General features: G+C 42.3%; 1 protein-coding gene and 1 long non-coding RNA gene across 10 annotated transcripts in view; one reads left to right on the top strand and one right to left on the bottom strand.

Moving 5' to 3' along the window:
- Positions 1 to 9,041, top strand: part of SGCD (sarcoglycan delta) — a 309,325-nt gene extending 300,284 nt beyond the window's left edge. For all 9 annotated transcript variants that reach the window (XM_085073813.1, XM_085073812.1, XM_085073811.1 and 6 more), the window contains one exon: positions 466 to 9,041. In XM_085073813.1, coding sequence (XP_084929939.1) covers positions 466 to 639 — 174 coding nt within the window. In that variant the 3' untranslated portion in view covers positions 640 to 9,041. The remainder of the gene's footprint in view (positions 1 to 465) is intronic.
- On the bottom strand, positions 8,781 to 12,019 carry LOC146431312 (uncharacterized). The gene is made up of 3 exons (XR_014854930.1): positions 11,561 to 12,019; positions 9,884 to 9,966; positions 8,781 to 9,462 (listed from the first exon to the last, which is right to left on the bottom strand). It is a non-coding gene; the product is annotated as an uncharacterized LOC146431312 (long non-coding RNA).
- Between the last annotated feature and the right edge of the window lie 370 nt (positions 12,020 to 12,389).

A 12,389-nucleotide genomic window follows, 5' to 3' on the forward strand; every position in this document is an offset into this window, starting at 1 on the left:
TTTTTAATACACTCAAAAGTGTTACACATATACATAAAATATGCATAAAATATGCATAAAATATACATAAAATATACATAAAAGTCAGTGCTGGGAGCCTGGCAATAGGATCACAGTGACAGCAATCCTGCTGGAGGAACAGGGTGGTTGGATGGATGTGAACCATCCACACTCCCTGTGTGACATTGGGGTATCTCTGGTTGGGTGAACCAAACCTGGATTGGATTCCTGGATTTCCCAGCTGAGAAAACACAGCAGGCAGATCAGCAGGAACAAACTGGAGGTCATGGTAAAGGCAGATAATTTGCTCACTCAGATTTGTATGAGTTTTCCATCCTAAAACACTTCCCTACCCAGTTTTTGAATCGTTTGGAGGAAGATTCTTTAAACACAACATCACAAAATAACATCTCTTTGCTAATCCTCTTTTTTTTTTCCTCTCTCTCCCCGTCCCTCCGACTTCAGATAACGTTGAATTCTGCAAAAATCAAACTACCTAACTTGCCTCAAGGATCTTCCTCTTCTGCAGGGTCCAGGCAAAAAATCTACGAGCTCTGTGTGTGTCCCAACGGGAGGCTGTTCCTGTCTCAGGCAGGCAGCAGCTCCACCTGCCAGATAAACACAAGCGTCTGCCTTTGAGAGACAATTTGCAGTGGGGCACTGCAGGCAGCACAAAAAGCCAGTTCTGGTCTCACAGATCCAGCTGCCAACTATTTTTACTAGAACACAGAAAGCCTATCAAAGACTTTTTTTGTGTGTGCGCGCGCGTGTGTGTGAATATATATATATAAAAAATATATATATAAGATATATATATATATCCTCTGTGTAAAACGATGTTTCAGTACAAGGAATCCCAGGGTGACCCTATTACATTTGTGTAGCATTTCTCTTTCCCACGCCAAAATTTACTGGTACAATCTGCTGAATTGGATCTGATGCTCCCCTGGACCCTTCTGTATCAATACAGTGCAATGATCACCCCTCGTTTTTGATCTCAGAGCAATGGGATTGCTGGCTGGGCAAGAACCTGGAACCAATGCAGACCCACCAACATACAAAGGGAACAGAAGCATCTCTGATTGGTTTTGCACCATTAAATCAGTGGCGTTAAAAATAAATAGTTTTAAATTATTTATAAAAATAATTCAGCAAAACAGCCAGATGTGCTGTGCTGATCACCTACAGTGATCCAGGATACCTGAGATTAAATTATTCCTGAATTACCACCCAAAGCATGGCTCCCTGTTGGGAGAGATGGATGCACTTGGCCAGGAGGAAAGTCCAGACCTTCTTGCTGAAATAATCCATGTAATTTTCTGAAAGGGTTCAGCACTTGCTGTGCATGGCCAAGAATGCTTTGTGCTATTCAGATGTGACACATCAGGTCTAACACTCACCTAAAGTCATCTCTGTGCTGACAAAACTGATACTGGATTTAGTTATTGGGAGGAAAAAATCATGAAAGTTGTACTAAATAGAAAAATGCTGAATCTCTTCCTTAACAGGTGTCCTGGATCACCCTGCAAACTCCCCATTAACACCTTTCATTTTGAATATATTTGGCATGAAGGTGTGAAGATTTAAGATTTGGACATTGCTTAAAGTACCTGTACAAACAGAGAAAACCAACTGCCCTTAGAAACAGAGAAAATCATAAAATTAAGTGTATCATGTAGGTGCTACACCAGAATTTTTGTCATCTTTCTTTTCAAAATACACAGTCCAAGGTCACTTAGATTTGGTGGAGACTGCAAATATCAGAGATGCTGACAAAGAAAGACTTTTTTAAAGGATTTATAAAGATTGTGGCAAAGCCAGATTACTGAAAGTGAGGGCTTTGGATGCTGGTTCCTCTAGAATTTGAGTCCCCAAAACTCTGCGGTTGAGTCTTATCATGGTTGCATTTTTCCTTATTTTAAAGTCTAGGAGCCACTTACGGGCAGGATAAACCACAAAAATCTGATCTGGTAACATTACTTCCACTTTTAAAGTTTTGGAAAATGATAAGAGCCCAGATCATTGAATTCTGACCCATAATTTCATCCATGTGCATGGAAAAATACTTAGAAAAAACAAATATACCAATTAGGACAAAGTTTCCAAGTTGCAGTAAATCTCACGAGGACAGCAAGGTTTCTAAGCCACTGAGATGCTTTTGAAATATTACCTCATCTGCAAATAAGACAGATCTGTGCCCATCCCTACTGATATCCAACCAAAGCTGGAATTCTTCAAGCGACCTTCAAGATAAAACATAGCTGTCAGAAATCTTTAGAAATAATTTAGCCCATTCCTTGGGTTTTTTTACAGCTTTTCACATATTTTCTATTTTCTTGTGGTCTTCAGAGTACCAGGGTTTGATTTGTTTTTAATTTATTTTTTTTTAATGAACAATTCTGGCTTAATCCAAAACTGATTGGACTCACAGAGAAGATTTCTATGGAGTTTAGATTAGTTGTGTTGCTGCCTAACAAAGCAGCAACTCCCATAAAATTCCTGAAAGAGGATTGAATGATTTACTTTTACTTCAATAATGCTTTCCAACGAATTAATGAATTCAAACTATTTTTTAATGAACGATTCCTGTAATTATTATGTCTTGAGTCAACGTTTGAATGCAAAGGGTCACCCAGGGTAACAATTGTATTGGGACACAGGACTTTACCATCTCTGTTCAAAGAGGGGAATTGTGCCTATGCCTTAAGTCAATGCACTCAGCAAGGAGAAGCACATCATATTTATCTTGTTCTTAAATCTAGTTTATTTGGGGGGAGGGGCAGGAGGGTGTCTTGGGAATTGGTTGTGCAACTTAAAAACAGATATTGGTGAAATACATTAAGACTGTAGGGGCACCTAGAATGATACAGACTTTTTTTTTTTTACCATGTTAAATATAGCAAAATACTGTATACGTTACCTCTGGGACCATGACTGAAGTCCCATTCATAGTCCTGCATTTACTGTAGAATTTTTTTCCCTGTTTCATTGAATACTGATCACAAACCTCATAGCAAGCATGGCCCAACTCACAACCAAACCCTGTGTGAGCAGTTTGAAGACAGAGCTGCAGGAAGAGTTCCCTGTGCAGAACATGAGTTTGATTAATTTTCCCATCCCTGGGAGCATTCAGGTGGGTGAGGAAGGCAGGGCTGGACACAGGGATTTGTCCATCAGGGATGCTGCATCCTGATTCCTGTGCTCAATCCTCATCCCTGTGCCACCCTCTGGCTGCTCTGCTGAGGAGTTCCATCCCAACAAATTAATTTCGAGTGGCTGCTTTTCTCAGCTGGGCTCTGGGATGAGGTTATCACCTTCTCATAGCACAGCAGCCGTGAAACTGCTAAGGACATTCATATCTTGGTGTGAATTTCTGCTGGGGAGCTGCGAGGAAATGACCTTAACATCTGTGCCATTGCTGCAGATGCTTCTCTGAGGTGAGCAAAGGACACCTTAATTACGTCTACTAAAAGGAATTCTCGTTGTTCCAATATATTTTACAACCATGTTTCCATCCTCAAAAGACATAAAATTACATGTTGTGTTGAAATGTGAGGAATTGTTGCTAGAAAGAATGAACTCCTGTAGACTTGTAGAACATATGAACACCTGAGTTTTAAGACAGTGGTTTGGGTGATTCTGCCTGTGTTTGTGTCATCCCTGCTATTCTGCTAGTGAAAAACTGACTTCAGACTGACAGCAGGCAGGGTTAGGTTAAATATTGGGAAGAAATTCTTAGCTGTGAGGGTGGGGAAGCACTGGCACAGGGTGCCCAGAGAAGCTGTGGCTGCTCCATCCCTGGAAGTGTTGAACAGGGCTTGGAGTGACCTGGTGTGGTGGAAGGTGTCCCTGCCCATGGCAGGGGGTTGGAACTGGATGGTCTTTGAGGTCTCTTCCATCCCAAACCATTCTAGGATTCTATGAAAGCAGAGCAAGCAGGACTTTGTCTCAGATCCCAGGGGGAAAAACAAGCATTTTGTTTAAAAAGCTGCATGCAAACACGTCTGGCCATCTCTCACCCTCCACAGTTTGTAGCTGGAGGTTGTTGTGGAGTGGCTGACTCTCCTGTTGGACAAGACAAGTGCATGAGAGTCCCTTTTCCTCCTGCCTTGCCCATAAATCCCTCACAGCTGCTCTACCTGTGTGGGCAGCTTTTCCCTCAATCCATTTAAACCAGAGCTTCCCTGACTGGAATTTCATCCATATACTCTACCTACCAGTGATAAAATGCCAAAACCAAACAAGGGTTTGTGTACTTCATTGTGAATCAGGCCTGGAGTTCAGTTCAGCTGAGCATTTGCTATCTGGGAGATGAGGTTTATCTCAAAATGGAGTTTAGTTTTACATCCCCATTCTAAGGCAGAGCTGGGTGGTGAATCTGTTTCTGCTGAGATCAGTGGAAGACATGGTGATGACTTCATGGCCTGAGCTTGGAGAGAGCTGGACAGGTGACAGCTGAGGGCAGTGGGAGCAGTGCCAGCCCTTGGGGTGGCTGTGGGACAGAACCAACCCTGCATTGCAGCTGTGAGCACTAAAACCCCTCCCTAATGCTCATCAGGGGACTGTGACACCAATGCCAGTGTGCCTGAGGCAGCCATGCAGGAGTCATAAATGCATTGATGTATTGCAGCTCTGAACAGAGTCCAGTCTGCTGGAAATGTGGCACTTTTAGGGGAAGGTCAGGAGAATGACAGTCAGTGCTCACCTGTGACTGCAACCTCACCATAGCAGTGTGTGACCCTCTGCTGTCACAGCTGAGTTAGGATGGTTCTTCTAAAGCAAAAAGACTTTGCCATTAGCAAAAGCAGAGGTCCTAATAATGGCTGTACATCTGTATCCATTCTCTGATTTCCTTTGTGGGGTTTTTCTGCCTGTTGGTTTGTTTGGGTTTTTTATTCATTTTGAAGTGTACTACCCAGTAGCCAGTGAAATGGGCAGCTGAAGAGTACAAAGAAATGTTAACACTAAAGTCATCAAAAGGGGAAGCCAGTAACTACTACAATATGTATAAAGCCTCTCCTAAGTATTCATTTTTAGAAAACTGAGTATGTGCAAGAGTGATTTGTATTTGGTTACCTCAGTCATATGCTGTCAAATAGCTCTATTTTAGAAGGGTTAGGGGTTTTTTTCTCCTCTCATGATAAATATCACATTGCACAAACAAAAATTTGAAGGCATAAGCCTACAAATACAATCTGCAATACATGGTAGAGCAAAATGATGGCTAAATAAATAACCCTCCCTAGAAATTGCCCCGAGGTTAAATAGAGATTCCTGTGGAACTTGTGAAGATGTCAGGCTAGGTCACATCATAACCTAGTGAAAATTAGGTTTTGTTGTCCTGAGATGCTCACACATGCACACAGATACACCCACACACTCATATACTCTTGTTTACAACAAAATACAATTGTTTTTTTATATCTGTTGTTCTGGCTTTGAGTTTCACCTTGCAAAAGAGAGTGAGAAAAAGACCAAAGACTTCAAGAAATTCATCCCTCTCTGGTTGCCCTCACGCCTGAAATGCATTAACTTTAATGGTGCTTTTTTTCAACTGGGCAGGAAAAATGCAGGTGTATCATAAAGCTGCATTTGAGAGAATAAAGTGGCAGGAAGGCTCTAACTTGGTTAATGGGGAGAGGAGGAAATAATGTGAAAAATCCTGAAATGTGTGCAGAGGGCAAGGTTACCTGAAATTTGAAATGTGAAGAAATAGCCCAGAAAGCTTAAAGACATCGTCCTGGGCTGGAATTATAAATAAAGTGAGTAAATGATGCCAGCTGTTCACTTAGCTGCACTTGAGCATTAGCAGGGCTGGAGCTCCAGTGGCTGCTCAGTGGAGAAGAGTAACTGCTGCAATGATTTCATTTTAGGAGTACCTACAGTAAAAACAAAAAACACAAAGAGAAACCACACACCAAAAAAAGAGAAAAAAAAAAAAAGAAAAAGAAAAAAAAGAAGTTAGAGGCTGTGCTCTTTTTTATGGCTGACATTTGAAATTTTGAAATGTCATCATCCAGAATTCACCCCAGCAAGCACAGGGTGTGTTCCTGCCAAGCTTTGCCAAGCGCTGCTTTGGTGCTTTTTGAATGTGAAAATACCAGCCTTTTTATTGCCCTGACTTTTCAGGAACATGATCCTGGCAACACTTCCCTTTTCCCCATTTTAACCTTTTTTCCCTCAGCTCTGAAATTGCTGTGTAATGTTTAGGTAGCTGGTTTCAGTCTATCAAATCCAGCAGCCCCCAAATCTGCATGGTGTCACGTCTCAGTCCCACTGGCCCCCAAAACCCAAAACCTGTGTGTAGCAGTGGCACTGCCATAAAACTGGGGACTTCCAGGTAAATTCTGCATGGCAGTTGCTGTGTATTCACAGGTTTATGGCTGTGAGCAGAGCAGGGCTAAACACTGACGTGGTGCTGAGGTTATTCCAGCAAGAGTGGAGTGAATTAAACAAGGCAGGTAGGAGGGAAAGGGAGGAAATGGGGAGAGACATCACCCTAATCACAGTAATGCAGTCAACGTCTCTGTCCCTTTGCACTATTATACTTTAAATTAATAACATCCATTTTACTAAATATGGTGGCAATTATGCTTGATCTTTTCATGGCGCACAGTGGAATTACTGTCACTGAAACCACTTACAGCTCAGGCTGCTCAAGATTGCTGGGGTGTTGTTTCCATCCACAATAACCACAGTGGCTTGGGGGCTTGGATGGAAATTATAGTGAATAGCTTGTATTTAGAAAGCTTTTAAGTCTGCTGTGGTTGAGAGGCCCCTGGTCATGCACATTCAGCCCTGAGGCTTTATCATTTCAGCTTCTCTTGTCCTGCCACTTGAATTGTATTGTGCCCTTGTGAAAAGTGACACAGTGTCTAAAGAACACAGGAAAAGATGGATATTTAAAGCTGCAGGAATTTTATCTGAAACGAAGAAGGAAGTACAACCATAGTGCCCCACTGAGATTTCCCATCCAAATCACTTCAAACTAGAGGTGCAAGTCCCTTAAAAATTAATTTGGTACAAGTGTCATTCCTGCAGCAGAGTTTGCACTGGTCTCTCCCAGGAAATGTCTCACCTTATTGCAGCTGGGAGCCCTGTGGTGGCTGAGATTTTGTGCCACCAGTCAGGAGAGATGGGCTGCCTGTTCAGAGGAAGTCAGATTTCCTTTGAGGCAGCTGATCTCCATGGATTGAGCTTTTGTTGGCTTTTAACTGGTGTTAAAGAGTAGGAGGGATAAATTCACTGTGAAGTGATATGTAATTGTATGTTTGCCTCACGTTTAGTTGGTTGAAACTTTCCGCCAGGAAGAGAAAATACCAGGAGGAATTTCTGTGAAAATGCTGCATTCACATCGTGCCACCAAATGCTTCAGATAAAAACATGCAGCTTTAGCTAAACAGTCTTTTCTTCTGAGATAAAAAGGACTCTTAGGAGCCTTTCATTGGGTCCTACCCAAATGGAAAGTTTCCCCATTTCTAACATATTTCTCATTACAGGAACAGGCCCATTGCAAAGCACAAGTCATGTGCATCTTTGCATGTAACAGGAATTTTAAATTGCATTGTACTCTTACATTTTTTCCCTATTCAATGGCTTAACCACTGATAGGAGATAGAGCCCTCCAAAACCTGCCACTGCTAAATGCATTATCTCTTTCTAAAGCAATGTATGTCCTTTGGTCTTTTAAAAATTTCCTCATAATGGAGTCCTTGAAACATCTTGAGGCAAAGCTCACGCTGGAGAGCAAAAGAATAATTATTTGTGGGTGGTGCTATTTTTGCTGAAGCCTGGATTGTAGCTGAAAAAAATGTTGCTGTTAGAGTTTCTCCCACACTCCCTGAGCTGCAAACCCCACCAGGGCTACATCTCCCTGAGGTGGCTGCCTTTGAGCAGGGAGTTTCCTCCCACACTGAACCACAGCCTGGTAATTTTGTCTTCTTCTGGATCCTCCTCTGGCCCTGTGCCCTTGGTGTCAGTGCTGTCATGGATACTGAGAGACTTTGGCAGCTTTAGTGATTCTGCAGATGGTGCAGATGATGTGGATCTGCAGTCTGAGTGGCATAAATTATGTTGGTCATTGTTGGGTGCTGTTCTGACAAGCCTTTGGCCACCTTGAGAGCAGGAACTCCTGAGGACAGGCACTGCTGGAGGAATTCACCTTCTTGTCCCTTTTTTGTGGGTTATCAGAGCAAGCATGGAATTTGAGATGAACAAATCCTGCCCTTGCTCAGCAGAGAGTGCCAGAAACCTCAGAAAGGGCAGATCTGAGCAGTTGTTGTCCACTGGGTTTGACAGAGAAGGGCTAAGCTGGCAGCATTCACACCTGGATTCCTCCCTAGGTCAGAGCTGTTCCTAGCTGTGGGCAGACCTTGGTCTGGATCTGCACTGTGTGGTGGTTTGGGAGCAGGGAAGGGATTGACCTGCTGGATCCAACTCAGATCCCTGTGGGTTTTGCTTGGGGCTTTATTTTTTTCCCACCCCATGTTTGAATTGGTTTCCTTGCCAGCAAACGCCAACAGAGTTGTCAATATTCACCCCCAAAAAAGCTCCATATAGGCAGAGCCAACAGCAAAACAACATTTAGTGTGAGTCAAAGCAAACCTTGTTCATCTACAGCAGCAGCATAAAAGGCATGACCCCTGTGCTATAGCATTTTCATCTGTGATGGGAAAACACCTTGTCTGACCTCTGCTCTGAAAACCACCAATGACCTTGATCGTGTAAACAGGACAAAATGAATTTGAAATCTTATCACAGTTCTCATTATGAAATTCAGATTTGTTTGGCTTTTTTTTCTTTTTAATTTATGTATGTGTGTGGTTGTGTGGGAAAATATAAAGCTTTTTTGTATCAAATAACATCAATCCTTGCACACTCTATGCAAAATTTTGTAAGCATTGCAATAATGCTATGAATTACACAAGGAACTATTTTAACTTTATTACACTTTCTGTATAAAAAAAAAAGTTTGTATTTAAATGATTTCAACTGCAATCTTGTAAAATATATTAATAAAATAATGATTGTTAAGAAGGAAAGAGATGTTGGAGTTTTTTTGTTCATCACTTTAGTAATGCATTTCACAGGATTAAGTACCTGGATATATTTATGCCAAAAATGCTGTAGAAGTCGCAATGAGAATCTCTGTGAATGGCTGTTGGAAGAAAACCTGTCCACAACAAAACAAAGATTTTTTTTCTTTGGGGAAAGTTGAGTCTCTTCTATTTGTAGAACTTCTTGCTTTTGTTCTAGCATTAGACACTCATAGCCAAGGCTTGTTGCAGACACTGAGGTCCTGCCTGAGCATCACACACCTCTTGAGGAGCATCACTTTCTGGTGAAGAGGATCTGGTGCTGCTTGTGCTCCAAACCAGCAGGAGCTCAGGGTTTTCCAGGAGGGACCAGAGCTGGGTACACATCCAGGAATGGATCCCCACCTGCACACGAGCTCGAGTCAGCCTGTGAAAAAATAATAATTAACAAAAGAAAAACTAAAGCCCAAAACCAGCAGCCTGGACCAAGCCACAGAAAGCCTCTTAGAAACCTCAGGCTGCTTTAATGATCCATCAGTTTCATTTTAATTGACCAGCTAATCAGCTGCTCCTCGGTGACTCTGCACATGCCAGGCAGTCACCTCTGAAGGCATTTTGCAGGAGCTGGGTTTGAAATATGAATTTCTTCACCCTGGATTTTGTCAGTAAATGAGAGCATTGGTTGAGGCTCATTATCTGAACAAATAGCAAGATTTCTATCCTCCTGGGAAGTTGTCCATGCCTTCCAAACCCTTGGAGAGAACAAGCCCAGTCCTCACTGCTGGGACACTGCCAGGATCCAGGCTGTAGGAACACTTGTTCACCAGTTTGCAGGGGCTGCTGTTTACCAGGCTCCAGATAAGTTCCCTCAGTTCTTTTGGGTGGGCACACAGAGCCTTCTGGTCTCTCATGGGGTCTTGGACTGTTTGCCCTTAAAAAAAAAAAGAAAAAGAAAAAAGAAAAATACATCTTTCAGCTGAACTTCAGCTGCAGTTGTTGGCCTGAATTTGGAATTTCTAGCAAACAGACAATGAAATAATTCATGAATTAACCCCCATCAAGAAGCACATTGACAGGACATTCCCAGTACCCACGAGGTGCAGCTCAGTGCAGCTGCCTGGGCATCACCAGCACTGCCATGGCAGCCACTGGCCAGGTCCTTCCCCAGCACTGGGAAACTCCTCAGCATCTCCTCATCCTGGGAACGTGCTGGGATTTAAGCCATGGGTGGCTCTGCAACTCAGCCTGAACAGCAGCACATTTGCAGTGTCCCCATGCTAGAAGGGCTGGGTGGTACTCAGCAGCAACAGTATATTCAACATTTTTAAAATCTGGGAAGCTGTAGTTAAAAACAAGGTTTGCCTTTCAAAATCAGCTCCTGGGAAAATTATCAAAATGTAATTTCTTCCCAAGTATCTTGCCTTTCACTTTTTAGGAAGTACTTTCCAATTTTTTCTTGCTTTCCTTTCTACCCCCACAGGTGATTAATTGTTGCTTTTTTGTATCCTAAATAGGAAATAGAAAAGATAAACAAAAGAGAATGACCAAATAAAGAATCATTAAGATAAAATGAGTCCATTTTATACTCTGTAAAATGATAACAACTTCCACAGTTTAAAATTTTATGTGCAGCTGGATTTTCATATTTTTCATCTGAGTTCAGTACAGACAAGTTGCTGCTGCTGAAGTTCAGTTGTTAAATCCGGTGATTATTTTTTATTTTTATGAACAGTGTCCAGAAAATCAGCAAGGAGAACTATCTGTTTTTAACAGTTTTTCTCCAGTGCTACGACCTTGATTCTTCTCTCCTTAAACTGAACTGAAAAATCTTCCTCAATTTAGTGATGAAGGTTCAGACCTAAATAGCTCCAGTGCCAAATGTATCCCAGAGGAAAATTATATGGCCTCATTTAATAGAGAAAAAGCATGAAGTCAAGCCAGCAGCCAGAACTTGGCTCTTTTCTGCAGTCATTTCAGAATAAAAAGCAGAGTGTAAGTAGTCTTTAAATATTTGATTCACACTGTTGGACTATTGTAATATACATTACTGATATGATCTGCACTTATTAAAATTGGGGTTTGTGAATAGCCCTGCACATAACAGCTCTGCTTCAGGCCATCACACAACCAGGCCTGTGTGTCACCAGCTCTGGGATTTTCCCTTTCACTCCTACGTGGGCATTTTTCCTACCCAATTTCCAGGCTTTGCTTTCAGTCTCTAAGCAGCAGTACAGGCAGAAAACCAACCCACTGCCTCCTCGCTGAGGAATGCACATCACCATCTGCTCTGCTCCATTCAGTGGGTGCTTGTAGGGAGGGGAGAGGCACAAAACATCATTGATTTCTCTGGAATATCCTCCTTTGCCTTGGATTTCTGTTCCCCTTGCAGCAGAGCTGTCGCCAGCCCAGACTCCCCCTTGGAGCTCTCATTGCCACCTCTCCTCTCTCCACACTGCCTGGACCTGGCAGTGCTGGGTAAATCAAAAAAACATGCTGAAATCTGTATTAATTGGCCTAAACCCCACCTGCAACTTGAGTTCAGCAGCTGAAAGCTCCAAGCCAGCTGGAGGATGCTGCACACGACTGAGATGGGATTTTACTCACTGGATGTGGGTATTGAATCTGCTTTGCCAGGCTGGGAAGACAAGAAAACAAACAAACAAAAGATAAGGCAAAAAAAACCCAAACAAAGCCCTTTTTGCATATTTTACATATTGATACAGGGTTTGATGCTTTCAGGAGAGCAAACCAAGGAGGCCCCAGAGCTGAACTAAGCAGTGTTAGAGGTGACACTGGGCTCACCCAAAAAAACCACACCTTGCCTTGGGAAACCAGGGAGGTTTAAAAATTCTCATTGCTTTGCAGCATCATCATGTTTAGGAATAATGAGGGACTGATTGGAAAGTGTGAGTGCATGTGTGTGCATGGGACAGGGGAAGGTACACTTCTGAAAAATGTGTTATTTTTCTGTCAGTTGTAACAGCTCCCAAAAGCATTTGCATATCACAATAAACCCCAATCTCAAAGGAGAGTTTTGCAACACAATAATCTTGAACCATAATAACTAAATTTGAAAACAACTCCTAGAGAAACATTAAAACATCTATAGCAGAACCAACAGGCTGCTGTGGGAGCTCTGCACACACAAAATTAACACAAAAAAAAAGAAAGGAGAAAAGCACCATCACTTCTAAGAAAACCCACAACCTACCACCTACACAATGAACTTTTAAGTACAGAGTGCAACACCCGATGAATTATTTATGAATTAATTTCCAATGAGCAGTTTAGCAGTCAAAGGAAACACAAACAGGCAGCACAGCCCTGCCTGGGGTGACAGCAGGGGACACAGCA

Source organism: Lichenostomus cassidix, chromosome 13, assembly GCF_008360975.1.
Source record: "Lichenostomus cassidix isolate B80296 chromosome 13, HeHo_3.0, whole genome shotgun sequence".
Taxonomy (NCBI): domain Eukaryota; kingdom Metazoa; phylum Chordata; class Aves; order Passeriformes; family Meliphagidae; genus Lichenostomus; species Lichenostomus cassidix.